A 16855-nucleotide genomic window follows, 5' to 3' on the forward strand; every position below is an offset into this window, starting at 1 on the left:
ATATAAAATAAACTTAATGATAAAATAGGTTAACCAGGCCTCAAATTCTAATTCTCTCTTCCCAAGTAATAATGTCATAATTATAGACTTTCCCACTGAAAATATCAAAGACATTTCCTGTTCATAAAACCATGAGGGTAGTGTTGACAAAGATTAAAACAGAAAATGCTTTATGTTTAGATCAAGGGGGTTTTTTCCAGTTCACTATAGGACTTACCTATCCATGTCATCATCTCCAGGTAATAAGGGTGGGAGGGGCAAAGGAGGCAACGTTGAAGTTTTCAGGTGTGGAATAGCAGCTGTTACAGATACTTGAGTCTTCACAGAAACCTGTATAGGGGGCTGAGAATTTGCCTGAGAGGACACAGCAGATGTCTTTGAGTGAGTAGAAGGGGGCAAAGTTGAAGTACTGGAAGCAGGAACCTGACTAAATGCTGGCTGAGAAGGAGGCAGAGGTGGTTGCTGTGGAAGAGCTGGTATTGGAGGCAAAGGTGGCAAAGGGGGTGTCTGAGGTGGAGGGGTAGTAGTTGGTAGAGGGGGTGGGGGAGAAGCAATTGTGGGAAGAGGTGGAGGGGTCTCCTTTTCTGATGTTTCTGTCTCCTTTGGAGTAACAATCTCCTCTTTCAGTGCTATGGGTTTAGAGTCTCTTGTTCCCTGTGCTTTCAAATCTTTAACAAGATGCTTCTCGGAGCTCTCATCCAACTTTACTTTCCCTGTATCTGAAGAATTTTTTACCTCTGTGTTTAGATGTGTTACATTCACCAGTTCAGTATCTGGGGCAGATTTTTCCAATTTTACACTTCTGGGTAACTTTTTAGACTCCAAACCTGAATCCTTAGCCTCTACTGAACTGTTCTCTTTTCTAGGCAAAAATACAGGTGAACCCTTGGACTCCTTTCCATCCATCTTTGCTGCAGCAGCAGCAGCTGCTCTTTCCTTCTTTTTCCTACTGAGTTCAGCTCCCAGACTGGAATTAAGTGGAAGCCTGACAGGTGAGATACTGGAATGACGACTGCGTGAACTGGATCTCTTCTTTTTACTATGAGAAGATGAATGTCTTGAATATGCAGGACTTCTACTTCTGGACTTCATGGATTTCCTACTGGAAAAATAAAAAGCCAGTTTTAAATGAATGGACTACAGTAGTATATGGAGGAAAACAGATCAACAAAACAAACTATGAAGAACTGTAACTTATCAATCGTAAAATAGATTAAGTGCCATCAAAAACAAGGACAGTCTGAGAAACCAGCCCAATCAAGAGGCACCCCAAGGAGGCAGGACTAAATTTAAGATGGTATAATGAGTAAGATCCTGGAACAGAAAATGGACATTAGGTAGACTAAGTAAATCTAAATAAAGTATGGACTCCAGTTTATAATTACGTATCAATATTGGTTCATTAACTGTAACAACTGTACCACATTAATGTAAGATGTTAACAATAGGAGAAACTGGATGCAGGGATATATGAGACTTCTTTGCACTATCTTCACAATTTTTCTGTAAATCTTAAACTACTCTAAAAAAATAAAGTTCATTTAAAAAATAGATTAAACTGGCCGGGCACGGTAGCTCACACCTGTAATCTCAGCACTTTGGGAGGCCAAGGCAGGCAGATCACCAGGTCAGCAGATCGAGACCATCCTGGCTAACATGGTGAAACCGCATCTCTACTAAAAAATACAAAAAAGTAGCCAGGCGTGGTGGCAGGCACCTGTAGTCCCAGCTACTCAGGAGGCTGAGGCAGGAGAATGGCATGAACCTGGGAGGTGGAGCTTACAGTGAGCCACTGCACTCCAGCCCGGGCGACAGAGACTGCATCTCAAAAAAAAAAAAAATAGATTAAACTAAATCCTACATGAAAACATATCTGAATCATATAACAATAAAATTATCTACTACTTATTCATCTGAAAAAAGATGGGTCACTATTTTTTTTCCCACATTGGAAAAGAAACAGCCATACTCACAATGATTACTTTCAGAATTTTGAATTTAATCTTTGATAAAGTGAAAACAGGATAAAGCAGTCATGCTTGGCCAGGTGCGGTGGCTCACGCCTGTAATCCCAGCACTTTGGGAGGCCAAGATGGGTGGATCGCCTGACATTGGGAGTTCGAGACTAGCCTGACCAACATGGAGAAACCCCGTCTCTACTAAAAATACAAAATTAGCCAGGCGTTGTGGTGGGCGCCTGTAATCCCAGCTACTTGGGAGGCTGAGGCAGGAGAATCGCTTGAACCCAGGAGGCGGAGGCTGCGGTGAGCCGAGATTGTGCCACTGCACTCCAGCCTGGGCAACAACAGCAAAATTCCATCTCAAAAAAAAAAAAAAAAAAAAAAAAAGAAGTCATACTCCATAGTAAAGGTGGGTTATATCCATCAGGAAGTTAAAAGAAACAAGCATGCTTCACCAAAACCTAAATTTGTTAGCTAGAGAGTTAACTGGCAAAGCCCAGAAAAATATGTTGTTCCTTGCATCCTCAGTTTATAATAAAGTTGTAAAGTTTAAAATAAAGTACTAAACAAATTCCCAACACATAAGACTTAGGATTTACAAAACAAATAAAGTGGAGAAAATGTTTTACCAAAATAACTTTTAGAACTTTTCAAAAACATGAGGGCTCCTAATATCTTTATTATAAAATGATTTCCAATAGACTTTTTAGAAACTCCTAAAGATATTATTGCACGTTTAATTAATTGTCTTCTTAAGAAAGGCTTTGGAAATAAAATCTGGGAATCTATGGGGCAGATCATTTTAAGTTGAAACCCAAATGTCATTAATTCTCATGACTTTTTACTAAAGTCTAACCTGCCAAGGCCTCAATGTGTGACAAAACAAAAAACCAACAAAGGCCGGGTGCTGTGGCTCACGCCTGTAATCCCAGCACTTTGGGAGGCCGAGGCAGCAGATCACGAGGTCAGGAGATCAAGACCATCCCGGCCAACATGGTAAAACCCTGTATCTACTAAAAATACAAAAATTAGCTGGGTGTGGTGGTACATGCTTGTACTCCCAGCTACTTGGGAGGCTGAGGGAGGAGAATCGCTTGAACCCAGGAGGCGGAGGTTGCAGTAAGCCAAGGTTGCAGTGAGCAGAGATCGCGCCACTGCACTCCAGGCTGGCGACAGAGCGAAAATCTGTCTCAAAATAAATAAATAAATAAATAAATAAATAAATAAAATAAAATAAAAACATTAAAAGTGCCGGGCACTGTGGCTCACGCCTGTAATCCCAACACTTTGGGAGGCTGAGGCAGGCGGATTACCTGAGTTCAGGAGTTCGAGACCAGCCTGACCAATATGGAGAAACCCTGTCTCTACTAAAAATACAAAATTAGCTGGGCATGGTGATGCATGCCTGTAATCCCAGCTACTCGGGAGGCGAGGCAGGAGAACCGCTTGAACCTGGGAGGCAGAGGTTGTGGTAAGGTGAGATTGCGCCAATGCACTCCAGCCTGGGCAACAAGAGTGAAACTCCGTCTCAAAAAAATAAATAAATAAAATAAAAACATTAAAAGCATAATTGGACAAAACAAAATTTTCCCAGTAGTCTAAAACAAATTGCTTCCATTCTAGATCATCACATCTTCCTTTATCTTTGATCAGGGAGATATGGTAAGACTGACATATAGTAAGACTGACATGAACCAAAATGTTTCAAAACAACATATATGTGTAAGGGAAACAACCTGCATAATGGCAGCGATGATTTTCTTTTACCTATACTGCTTCTTGCAAGTTTGCTTCCAAAAGTTAGTTAAAATATAAAATTATTATTGGAAGCTGGGCGCAGTGGCTCACGCCTGTAATCCCAGCATTTTGGGAGGCTGAGGCGGGTGGATCACCCTGAAGTCAAGAGTTTGAGACCAGCCTGACCAATATGGTGAAATCCCAGCTCTACTAAAAATACAAAAACATTAGCCGGGCATGGTGGTGTGCGCCTGTAATCCCAGCTGCTCGGGAGGCTAAGGCAGGAAAATTGCTTGAACCCGGGAGGCGGAGGTTGCAGTAAGCCAAGATCACGCCACTGCACTCCAGCCTGGGCGACAGAGAGACACTCCATCTCAAAAAAAACACTAAAACTAAAAATATTGTTGGAATCAATAGAACTAAAAAACAACAACGCAAACATGAACGTGAGAATATAAAATACTGAAAGGTACTGATATTGACCAAATATGCACTTACCCTTAAGAAAACTAATATTCCTTCTGTACATATTTGGCTGAAACAAGAGGTTTTCTCCGCTTGAAATACAGCTAAGTAACATCTCTATCCCAGGGAAAACATGTAAAACCCAAAACACTAATGCCAGCTAGCTACCAAGTACTACTGTTTTAGTCAGCATGACCAAATCTTCCTAAGGAAGTCTGTTAGAAACCCTTCAATTTCTCACAGAAGCCTACTGTTAACAGATTTGGATGGCCATATACTTGTGGTATTTTTTAGTGATACAAATGCTACATTTAAGTTCCAGGTTCACTCTTCTAGAAAAAAGCGGAGGAGTAGACAACAAATAGGTAAACACAGCCAGCAATAAGCAATGTGTCTTCAAGAAATGTCTTCAAAAACAAATGTATTTCCCCCCCACTCACCGAATTAAGTTAGGTTCCACTCAACTATTAATCATTGCTAATCTAGCGGATGCAAAGACACTGCATTTCTGCCAAAGCATTTTCAGTCTTTTAAAATTAGGTTGTTTCGCCGGGCGTGGTGGCTCATGCCTGTAATCCCAGCGCTTTGGGAGGCTGAGGCAGGCAGATCCCAAGGTCAAGAGATCAAGACCATCCTGGCCAACATGGTGAAACCCCGTCTCTACTAAAAATACAAAAATTAGCTGGGCATGGTGACGCGCGCCTGTAGTCCCAGCTACTTGGGAGGCTGAGGCAGGAGAATCACTTGAACCTGGGAGGCGGAGGTTGCAGTGAGCTGAGATCCCACCACTGCACTCCAGCCTGGCGACAGAGACTCTGTCTCAAATTTAAAAAATAAAATAAAATAAAATGTTGCTTATTTCATTTTGACTGTCTCCCAAGGAAAAAAACACAGAGAATATCATAGAAGGGATCTGTATGTTCCTCTGACTCTACAAAATTTTTGTACTGTTTAGAATTTCAATCAATGAAGAAAAACATGTAATGCACACATACAAACATATAATGCTATCTATAAGCCAACTAAAAGCGTGCATGTGTCTCTGGGAATATTATATAATGTTTATATTTGCATGCTACGCTACCATATTGTGTCTCCAATTTTTTCTAAACTTATTTTTACCATTACTGACTAAATTATGTGAGTAGAGATTCCTCTGCTTTTTTTTTTTTTTTTTCAGATGGAGTTTCACTCTTGTTGCCGAGGATGGAGCGCAATTATTGCAATCGCGGGTCACCTCAACCTCCTCCTCCTGGGTTCAAGCAATTCTCCTGCCTCAGCCTCCCAAGTAGCTGGGATTACAGGCATGTGACACCACGCCCAGCTAATTTTGTATTTTTAGTAGAGAAAGGGTTTCTCCATGTTGGTCAGGCTGGTCTTGAACTCCCGACCTCAGGTGATCCGCCCGCCTCAGCCTCCCAAAGTGCTAGGATTACAGGCGTGATCCACTGCGCCTGGCCTTTTTCTTTCTTTTTTTTTTTTTTTGAGACGCAGTCTCGTTCTGTCGCCCAGGCTGGAGTGCAGTGGCGTGACTTTGGCTCACTATAACCTCTGCCTCCCAGGTTCAAGCGATTCTCCTGCCTCAGCCTCCCGAGTAGCTGGGATTACAGGCGCATGCCACCACGCCTGGCTAATTTTTCTATTTTTAGTAGGGACGGGGTTTCACCACGTTGGCCAGGCTGGTCTCAAACTCCTGACCTCAGGTGATCTGCCCGCCTTGGCCTCCCAAAGTGCTTGGGATTATAGGCATAAGCCACCATGCCCAGCCTCCTCTACTCTCTTAAGAGAACATGAGATATGCTGTTTTACCTAAGAATCCAAAAGGAATCACTAGAAAGAAGCACTTCTTACTGAAACTCCTTTTAGTGTTTTAGTCTTAGCACACTCTTCTCTATTCCCATACCCTAAAGTTAACAATTTTTACAGCCTTAATGAACTACTCTATCAAGAAACAAATATCCTAAGAATACTTTTTAGACTTCCTTAAAACACTAAGCAGCATGGCTGGGCGCATTGGCTCACGCCTGTAATCCCAGCACTTTAGGAGGCCGAGGCTGGCAGATCACCTGAGGTCAGGAGTTGGAGACCAACCTGGCCAACATGGTAAAGCCCTGTCTCTACTAAAAAAACACAAAAATTAGCCAGATGTGATGGTGGGCGCTTGTAATTCCAGCTACTCTCAGGAGGCTGAGGCAGGAGAATAGCTTGAACCCGAGAGGCAGAGGTTGCAGTGAACCGAGATCGCTCCACTGCACTCCAGCTTGGGCAACAAAACAAGACTCTGTCTCAAAAAAAAACAAAAAACAAAGCAGCTTTACAAATGCTACACTTAAGACTTAGGCATTTTACTGCATATAAATTTTACTCCTCACCCCTCCAAAAAAAAAAAAAGGGTAATCCAGCTAATGGTAAACATGTTAAAGTGTTTAGAATGAAGTATACTGATGTCTACAACTTACTTTGAAATAAATGAAAATAAAAGATAGATTAATGGACAGGTAGATAGATTACAAAGTATATGGCTTTTTTTTTTTTTTTAAGACTGAGTCTTACTCTGTCTCTGTCACCTAGGCTGGAGTGCAATGGCACGATCTCAGCTCACTGCAACCTCTGCCTCCCGGGCTCAACTGATTCTCCTGCCTCAGCCTTCCGAGTAGCTGGGACTACAGGCACACGCCACCACACCCAACTAATTTTTTATATTTTTATAGAGACAGCATCTCACCACATTGGCCACGCTGGTCTCAAACTCCCTAACTCGTGATCCGCCCGCCTCCGCCTCCCAAAGTGCTGAGATTACAGGTGTGAACCACTCCTCCTGGCCCAATTTTTTTTTTTTTTGAGACAGGGTCTCACTCTGTTGCTCAGGCTGGAGTGCAGTGGTGTGATTACAGCTCACTGCAGCCTTGACTTCCTAGGCTCAAGCAATCCTCCCACCTCAGCCTCCCAGGCAGTAGGGACTACAGATGTGCACCACCGCGACCAGCTAATTTTTTTTTTTTTCCTGTAGAGAACGGGGCCTCACCATGTTGCCCAGCCTGGATACAGCAAATATTTACTGTAGAATCTTGGTGTTACATATATGGGTGTTCACTACAACCTTTCTGTGCTGGAAAATTTTTTATAATAAAATGGAGGAGGAAACATTAAGAACTCCAGCCCTTGACAGCTAGGAACACTCTGCAGCTTGATGTACTCACACCATTTATGAATTGTAACTTTAAGTCAGCAAAAATTACACTGAAATACAAAAGCCATGCATGAGCCAGGCGTGGTGGCTCATGCCTGTAATCCCAGCACTTTCGGAGGCAGAAGGACTGCTTGAGCTCAGGAGTTCAAGACCATCCTGGGCAACAGGGCAAAACCCAGTCTCCACAAAAAAAAAAAAAAAAATAGAAAAAATTAGCCAGGCGTGGTGGCATGAACCTGTAATCCCAGCTACTCAGGAGGCTGAGGTGGACGGATTGCTTGAGCCTGGGAAGTCAAGGCTGCAGTGAGCCAAGATGATGCCACCGCACTCCAGCCTAGGCAACAGGGCAAGATCTTGTCTTTCAAAGAAAAAAAAAGTCATGCATGATTTTTTTTCAAATTAGCACAATTTCTCTACTAGTGTTCAACATCCTCACTCATAATTTACTGAGTGATATTATGTACAAGGCACTGTGCTATGCACTTCAAATTGACTAATTTAATCATCACAACCCTTAAAAGTAGGTATTTATTATTCCCATTTTACACCTGAAGCAACTCAGGCAAGGAGAAATTAACTCATTTGCTAAAGGTCACAAAGCAACATTAGGATTCCACAAAGGTCTAACTAAAGCCCACATTCTGTTTTTGTGAACAGAAGTGAGGCCAGAAAGGAGGTACATCTCATTACCTAGGAACAAGAACACAGTTTTCCAAATAATTCACTCTAACAACAAAATTTCAAACTAGCATGCCTTTCTCGCAAAAATATAAAGAAGGCATTATTACTATGTGTTTTAGAGAAAGATTTTGAAAATTGTCAGCGGTCACAAGGTAGGTCAGTGATGATGCTGTAAAGAAAACCAAATTGTCCTTGGAACCAATTTCTGCTAGGTTATACCATTAAAAGGGTAACAGACTAATCAGCTGAATTTCCACTAAAACATCAATTAAAAGACAGGAATCTTTTGTAAATAATTAAAACAGTGCCAAGTAGGAAATGAATAAATGTACAGGTTTGGGGACTCAGTGGACAACACAAATAGGATAAACTAGGCAAGTAACTTCCATACCAATTTCTTAAGTCTTCAACCAGGTCCCATAGAGTCTAAAGCACAAATACCAATGTGATTTTTAAAAATTTAAAACTAAGCAACAGAAATAGCTAGACATGCTCTGGGAACTAGTATCAACTCCATCCACTCACTAAGCAGAAGCCTTTGACGTTTCTCACTCAGAAGCTTACAACTGAAGACCCCACCACTGGAAGTACCTACCTTTAGCGGTTTGAGGCCTATGTACTCTTCACTTCTCGAATTCTGGGTTAAGGGGAGACAGATTCACACACTGGAATGACTAGCCAACAGCAAAGTGTTCTAGTCAATGATGAACACTGCGGGCTTCCACACAATGTTAACACGCTGAATGCCAATTTCTCGCAACCCACCCTAAATGAGGAAGGACTGTTAGACAAATAGCTCACCTGGGGAGTGGACTCCGACTCAGAGACCGCTTGCTCAGGAAAGGGCTGCTGGACCGCCTTCGAACATAGGGACTGGGCGATCGCCCGCTGTAAGAGCCACTCCTTTCGTAGCTGGACGACCGTCTCCTGCTATAGGGACTGACAGATCTCTGTCGCCTACTGTAGGGGCTCGGTGACCGGGTGCTGGACTGGTAGGCCGAAGGCTCCTTGTAAGGGGGACTGACCGACTGCCTTCTCGAGGTACTTCCAGGACTTTTCTTGTAGGAGTCATAATTGCTCGAGGTATGAGATCGTGGGGGACTAAGGTCATAATCTTGGCCATAAGAAGCTCCCGAGGGGCTATCATCTTGTTTGGAGCTGTCAGACCACTTCCTGTGGGGGCTCCTGGATCTCCGTTTTGGGCTGTCCACTGTTTTGTAACTTTTGGGTGTTTCCCTTTTTCGATGACTTTTACTCCGGTCTTTGTGCCCAGACTTCAGCTCCCGTTCTTTCCTGGTCTTCTCCTTGTGGAGCTTGGATGACCTGGATTCCCTGCTGCTGCTTTTGACTACCTGCGCCTTTCCATAGTCATCAGTCTCCTCATTCGAACGCTTTGAACTTCCCGATATCCGGTCCTTCATCGATCCCGACTTGCTGGAGACTTCTTGGCTTTTTTCTTTTTCGGTCTGTTTAGCTTTTAGTAAGTCCCGGGAACGCCTGTGCTGGTGGTGACGATGTTTGTGCAGGCGGTCGCTCCGATCTGATCCACGACGTTCGTCGTTCTCCCTTCGGTCTAGTTTGAAGGCCATGTCATCGGAGAAGGTGTCGGAATCAGAGCTGATATCATCATACTCCACCAAAGGTTTGATAACTGTGCCCAGGGATGCTGCTTCGGGGGTCACCAACCCCATGTCTTTGGAGTGTTTGGACTTATGCCGCTTGTGCTTCGATACCAAGCGGTGACGCTCTCTGCTGTTAGAGCTGCCGCCTCCCGATGACGGCTGCAAAGTTCCAGAAGCTCCTCCACTCCCGTCCTTCTTGCCCCCATGTCTCTCTGAATTGGGCATTCCCTTTCCCCTGACCTGAAGAAGGGAAAAAAGTTCCCCAGCACTCCAAAAAGCAACCCCCACCCACCCCCCCAACCCCAACTCCACGCCCACCAAAGCGCCCCGGGAAGGGGGTGGGGAGGGCAGGGACGGTAGCCCAGGCTCCTCCTCCCTCCCGACGCCTCAGCACCCTTCTACATGAGGTGGGGGGTGAAGGAGCGAGGGAAGAAATGAGAGTTCCTCGGCAGTGGAGTTGCGAGACAACGGGGAGCTGCTCAAGTCTGTTTCCTTTTCTCCCTCCGCCGAGCCAGTCCTCAGGCCCGGGCGCCGGGGAGGTCGAGGAAGTGAGAAGCCGACGGCCCGGGGCTGTGGGGCCGACTCCAGCTCTGGGGCCCTGCGAGGACTACGCGGGCCCTTCCCCTACCCGGTAGCCCGGTTCAGGACGGCTTCCTGTCGCCGGGGTGCCGCGGCCTAGGTGCCTCACGCCCCCTTTGTCCCTCGCTCCTGAGGGAGCCCCCTTTCTTGCCTCCGTTTCACCTCCACACCACACACACTCTCTCCCTCACACAGACTCAGTCACACACTAGATTAAACCGAAACGGCACTTGGAGAAGGGGGGAGGGGCAATCCCAGAAATCGTCGCGAGAGTCCAGTAGCCTCTCGCGATGTTTCGTGCTTCGCTTTCACCTCATTCTCCTGCTTATCAAACAACGCGAGATCAGGTCCCAAACTAGAAACGCGTTTCACCTGAGTCTCGCGATGAGCTCCCGGAGCTCCCCGTTTGAGCAAAGCTTTATTGAAACGGAACAAACCGAGTGGTTTTTTTTTTTTAACCAAAACTTTATCGGTAACTGATTAAACAAACACTCCCAGGCTCCGTGACAAAATAATTTTAACATCCTTTTTAACAAATCTTTTAACTACCAGGATGACTTTTTTTTGTTTGTTTTTTGTTTTCCTTTGAGACGGAGTCTCGCTCTGTCGCCCAGCCTGGAGTGTTAGTGGCGCGATCTCGGCTCACTGCAACCTCCACCTCCTGGGTTCAAGCGATTCTCCTGCTTCAGCCTCCCGAGTAGCTGGGATTACAGGCGCCCGCCACCACGCCCGGCTAACTTTTGTGTTTTTAGTAGAGACAGGGTTTCACCATGTTGGCCAGGCTGGTCTCGACCTCCTGACCTCAAGTGATCCTCCCGCCTCGGCCTCCCAAAGTGCTAGGATTACAGGCGTGAACCGCCGCGCCGGGCCATTTTTTTGTTTGTTTGAGACAAGTTCTCTCTCTTTTGCCCAGACTGGAGTGCAGTGGCACGATCTCGGCTCACTGCAGCCTCCACCTCCTGGGCTCAAGCAATCCTCCCACCTCAGCCTGCCGAGTACTTGGAACTATAGAGTCGCGCCACCACGCCGTGCTAATTTGTTTCTATTATTCGTAGTGATGGGGTTTCGCCATGTTGCCCAGGCTAGTCTCGAACTCCTAGACTCAAGCAATCCGCGATCCTTGGTCTTGAACTCCTAGAATGAAGCAATCTGCCCGTCTGGTCCTCCCAAAGTGCCGGGATTACAGGCTTGAGCCACCGCGCCCGGCTGAGATTATTTTTTACAGAGCAAAAGACAAATGTCGGGACATTTCAACCCAAGTCCCTGAGTGTTTTAACAGTGCTTCCCACATATAGGGTGTGTGCTACCTGCCAAGAATTTTACACACATTATCTCTAATTTTCACAATTATCCTGCAAAACACGAGATTTTCATCCCTGTTTTATAGAAAAGGAATCCCAGCCTCAGGGAAGTTGAATAATTTGGTCCAACAAGTGCCACAGTCAACATTCAAATTCATGTCTTTCTGAGACTAAAACACAAGATCTTCCATCCTATGGTGCTGTCTCCTCACCAATCTTTGCTTCAAATCTCAGAACCTAAAAGTTCATCCCATCTTGAGATCCTCCCATGGCCGTTATTGGATAATTTAGCCTTTCATCCTCATACAAAAGATTATAATATGAACAAGAAAAGCATAGTATTAATTAACAAGAAAATAACACTATCTTACACTGGCCCCTCATTTATTACTTTTAAAAAAACTTTCGCGTACCTTAAGTCATTCCATCTTCACAACAGTCCTCTGAAATAGGTTGTATAAGTGAGAAAACTAAGGCATGGAGAAGTGAAGGGGCTTGTCCAAAATGGAGAAGTTCAGCTGGTAAATTCAGGACCAGAAAACATTCTGAATTAAGGTAGTCTCAATTCTCAAAAATCACTCTCTGTAAATGTTCTTGTTCCTTTTGCTCACAGGGCGATCCAAAACATTTTTTTTTTTTTACCTAATTTTGTGTGTGTGTGTGAAGGGTCTCGCTCTGTCGCCCAGGCTGGAGTGCAGTGGCACAATCATAACTCACTGTAGCCTTCCCCTCATGGGCTCAGGTGATCCTCCCACCTCAGCCTCCTGAGTAGCTGAGACTACAGGCACAGGCCACCAGCCCAGCTAATTTTTATTTTTATTTTTTTGTAGAGATGGACGCCTGGGCTCAAGCATTCCATCCACTTTGGCCCCCAAAGTGTTAGGATTACAGGTGTGAGCCACCACGCCCGCCGTCTCTAAATGATTGAGTCCATAAATATTGGTTCTAAAATAAAAGATCAGGCCAGGCACAGTGGCTCACTCACTCCTGTAATCCCAGCACTTTGGGAGGCCAAGGTGGGCAGATCACAAGGTCAAGAGATGGAGGCGATCCTGGCCAACATGGGGAAACCCCATCTCTACTAAAAACACAAAAATTAGCTGGGCTTGGTGGCACACGCCTGCAGTCCCAGCTACTCGTGAGGCTGAGGCAGAGGTTGAACCCTGGAGGCAGAGGTTGCAGCGAGCCGAGATCACGCCACTGCACTCCAGCCTGGCAACGGAGCAAGACTCCATCTCAAAATAAATAAGTAAATAATAAAAAAATTAAAAAAATAAAAAGACCAAGTTTTCCACGACAACTTTTTGATCTTCTATGGAAGTAAAATTAATGCTATCAAGAAAAAAGAAGTGGCTGGGAGCAGTGACTCATACCTGTAATCCCAGCACTTTGGGAGGCCAAGAGGGGAGGATCATTTGAGGTCAGGAGTAAGACCAGCCTGGCCAATGCAGTGAAACCCTGTTTCTACTAAAAATACAAAAATAGGCCGGGCGCAGTGGCTCACTCCTGTAATCCCAGCACTTTGGGAGCCGAGGTGGGCAGATCAGGAGGTCAGGAGATCGAGACCATCCTGGCTAACACGGTGAAACCCCGTCTCTACTAAAAATACAAAAAAATTAGCTGGGTGTGGTGGCGGGTGCCTGTAGTCGCAGCTATTCAGGAGGCTGAAGCAGGAGAATGGCGTGAACCTGGGAGGCAGAGATTGCAGTGAGGGGAGATCATGCTACTACACTCCAGCCTGGGCAACAGAGCAAGACTCTGCCTCAAAAAAAAAAATTAGAGGCCAAGCACGGTGGCTCATGCCTGTAATCCCAGCACTTTGGGAGGCCGAAGTGGGAGGACCACTTGAGGTCAGCAGTTCAAGACCAGCCTGGCCAACACAGTGAAATCCTATCTCTACTAAAAATACAAAAATTAGTCAGGCGTGGTGGTGATCGCCTGTAATCACAGATATTCAGGAGGTTGAGACAGGAGAATCGCTTGAACCCAGAATGCAGAAGTTGCAGTGAGCCAAGATCGTGCCACTGCGCTCCAGCCTGGGTGACAGAGCAAGACTCTGTTTCAAAAACAAACAAACAAACAAACAAAATATATATATATATGTATATATACACACACACAAAAATTAGCCAGGCATGGTGGCATACGCCTGTAATTCCAGCTACTCAGGAAGCTGAGGCATGAGAATCACTAGAACCTGGGAGGCAGAGGTTGCAGTGAGCTAAGATTGCACCACTGCATTCCAACCTGGGCAACAGAGTGAGAATCCGTCTAAAAAATAAAAAAGTGGCTAACAAAAAGAAAAAAGGGCTGAGTGTGGTGGCTGACATCTGTAAAACCAACAATTTGGGAGGCCAACATGGGAGGAATTCGTGAGCCCAGAAATTGGAGACCAGCCTGGGCAACATGTTGAGACATCTGTCTCTACAAAAAAATACAAGAAATGACAGGCCGAGCAAGGTGGCTCATGCCTGTCATCCCAGCAATTTGGGAGGCCGAGGCAGGCAAATTGCCTGAGTTCAGGAGTTTGAGACCAGTCTGGGCAACACGGTAAAACCCCATCTCTACTAAAATACAAAAGAAATTAGCCGCCGGGCTTGGTGGCTCACGCCTGTAATCCCAGCACTTTGGGAGGCTGAGGCGGGCGGATCACCTGAGGTCGGGAGTTCCAGACCAGCCTGACCAACATGGAGAAACCCCGTCTCTACTAAAAATACAAAAAAATTAGCTGGGCATGGTGGCCCATGCTTGTAATCCCGGCTACTCGGGAGGCTGAGGCAGGAGAATCGCTTGAACCCAGGAGGCGGAGGTTGCAGTGAGCCGAGATTGGGCCATCACACTCCAGCCTCTGCAACAAAAGAGAAACTCTGTCTCAAAAAAAAAAAAAAAAAAAAAAAAAAAAAAATTAGCCAGGCGTGGCGGTGTGGGCCTGTATTCTCAGCTATTCGGGAGGCTGAGGCAGGAGAATTGCTTGAACCCGGGAGGCAGAGCTTGCAGTGAGCCAAGATCATGCCACTGCACTCCAGCCCGGGCGACAGAGCGAGACTCCGTCCCTACAAAAAACAAACAAACAAAAACAAGAAATTAACCAGGCATGGTGTTGCTTGCCTATAGTCCCAGCTACTCTGAGGCTGAGACGGGAGGATCACTTGAGCCCAGGAGGTCAAGGCTGCAATGAGCCATGATCATGCCACTGAACTCCAGCCTGGGTAACAGAACAAGAACCTGCCTCAAAAAAGAAAAGAAAAAAGAAAAACACGGGCCAGGCATGGAGGCTCACGCCTATAATCCCAGTACTTTGGGAGGCTGAGGCAAGCAGATCACCTGAGGTCAGGAGTTCAAGACCAGCCTGACCAACAAGAAGAAACCCCATCTCTACTAAAAATACAAAAATTAGCCCAGCGTGGTGGCACATGCCTGTAAGCCCAGCTACTCGGGAGGCTGAGGCAGGAGAATTGCTTGAACCCGGGAGGTGGAGGTTGCTGTGAGATGAGATGGTGCCATTGCACTCAGCCTGGGCAACGAGAGTGAAACTGTCTCCAAAAAAAAAAAAAAAGAAAACACAAGTACTGGAACTCAGTTGTGAACACTCCTTATTCACCGCTATAGGAGGATAGGACACCCTGGATATATTTTCTTGAGACAAGGTCTTGCTGTGCTGCCCAGGCTGGAGTACAGTGTTGCCAGGACACCCTGGATTTATTTTCTTGAGACAAGGTCTTGCTCTGTTGCCCAGGCTGGAGTACAGTGGTATGACCATGACACACTGCAGTCTTTTTTTTTTTTTTTTTGAGATGAAGTCTCGCTCTTGTCCCCCAGGCTAGAGTGCAATGGCACGATCTTGGCTCACTGCAAGCTCCACCTCCTGGGTTCAAGTGATTCTCCTGCCTCAGCCTCCTGAGTAGCTGGGATTACAGGCATCTGCCACCATGCCCGGCTCATTTTTGTATTTTTAGTAGAGATGGGGTTTCGCCATGTGGCTAGGCTGGTCTCGAACTCCTGACCTCAGGTGATCCACCCACCTTGGCCTCCCAAAGGGCTGGGATTACAGGTGTGAACCACTGTGTCCGGCTGACACACTGCCATCTTCACTTCCTGAGCTCAAGCAATCCTCCAGCCTCAGCCTCTCCTGGCTGGGATTACAGGTGTAAGCCACAGAGCCTGGCTAATTTTTTTTTTTATTTTTTGTAAAGACGGGGTCTTGCTATGTTGCCCAGGCTGCTCTTGAAGTCCTTGGCTCAAGGGATCCTCCCACCTGGCCTCCCAAGATGCTCGGAATACAGGCATGGGCCACTGTGTCTGGCCTTGAATGTTTTACATGATGACAGATGGCATGAGACTTCCTGGGCTGATTAAATGTAGTGACCAGTCAGCCATAGTAAGTGTTGGCATGGGTTTGTTGTCATGAGTTCAACAAAATTCACCCTGATTTTTCTGTCTTTTAAATGAGATCAGGTTTTTATTTTTAATTTCTTTTTTTGAGATGGAGTCTTGCTCTGTTGCCAGGCTGGAGTGCAGTGGCACTATCTTGGCTCACTGCAACCTCTGCCTCTCTGGTTCAAGCAATCCTCCTGCCTCAGCCTCCTTAGTAGCTGGGATTACAGGCGCATGCCACCATGCCTGGCTAATTTTTGTATGTTTAGTAGAGACGGGGTTTCACCATGTTGGTCAGGCTGGTCTTGAACTCCTGACCTCATGATCCACCCGCCTTGGCCTCCCAAAGGGCTGGGATTACAGGTGTGAGCCACCGCGCCTGGCCTTTTTTTTGGGATGGAGTCTCCCTCTGTTGCCTAGGCTGGAGTGCAATGGCTTTATCTCGACTCACTGCAACCTCCGCCTCCCAGGTTCAAGCAATTCTCTGCCTCAGCCTTCTGAGTAGCTGGGATTACAGGCGCCTGCCACCATGTTCAGATGATTTTTTTTTTAATTTTTAATAGAGACGTGGTTTCACCATCTTGGCCAGGCTGGTCTTGAACTCCTGACCTTGTGATCACCCCCCGCCTCGGCCTCACAAAGTGCTGGGATTACAGGTGCAAGCCACTGTGCCTGGCTGAGATCAAGTCTTTAATTCACGATGTACCCACAATAGAATGGAAAAGTGAAGACGACAGAAGGCATCGGTGATGTGTCAAAATCTGGAAGAATTAAATTGATTATCCAGATTAAACACCAGCAGAAACTTTTTTTCTTTTTTTGAGACGGAGTCTCACTCTGTCACCTAGGTTGGAGTGCAGTGGTGCGATCTTGGCTCACTGCAAACTTTGCCTCGATCTCGGCTCACTGCATGCTCCGCCTCCCGGATTCATACCATTCTCCTAC

At 45.9% G+C, this 16855-nt stretch overlaps 1 protein-coding gene across 39 annotated transcripts in view; it reads right to left on the minus strand.

The window, feature by feature from the left end:
- Positions 1-10529, minus strand: part of CDK12 (cyclin dependent kinase 12) — a 105715-nt gene extending 95186 nt beyond the window's left edge. For 20 of the 39 annotated variants that reach the window (XM_055388178.2, XM_063706449.1, XM_063706450.1 and 17 more), the window contains exons 1-2: positions 8836-10527; positions 218-1102 (exon numbers count right to left, since the gene is read on the minus strand). In XM_055388178.2, coding sequence (XP_055244153.2) covers positions 218-1102; positions 8836-9881 — 1931 coding nt within the window. In that variant the 5' untranslated portion in view covers positions 9882-10527. Of the gene's footprint in view, positions 1-217; positions 1103-8835 lie in introns of all 39 variants that reach the window. The other 19 variants (XM_055388181.2, XM_055388180.2, XM_055388188.2 and 16 more) reach the window with 4 other exon arrangements.
- Between the last annotated feature and the right edge of the window lie 6326 nt (positions 10530-16855).

This window comes from Gorilla gorilla, chromosome 4 (genome assembly GCF_029281585.2).
Source record: "Gorilla gorilla gorilla isolate KB3781 chromosome 4, NHGRI_mGorGor1-v2.1_pri, whole genome shotgun sequence".
Lineage (NCBI taxonomy): Eukaryota > Metazoa > Chordata > Mammalia > Primates > Hominidae > Gorilla > Gorilla gorilla.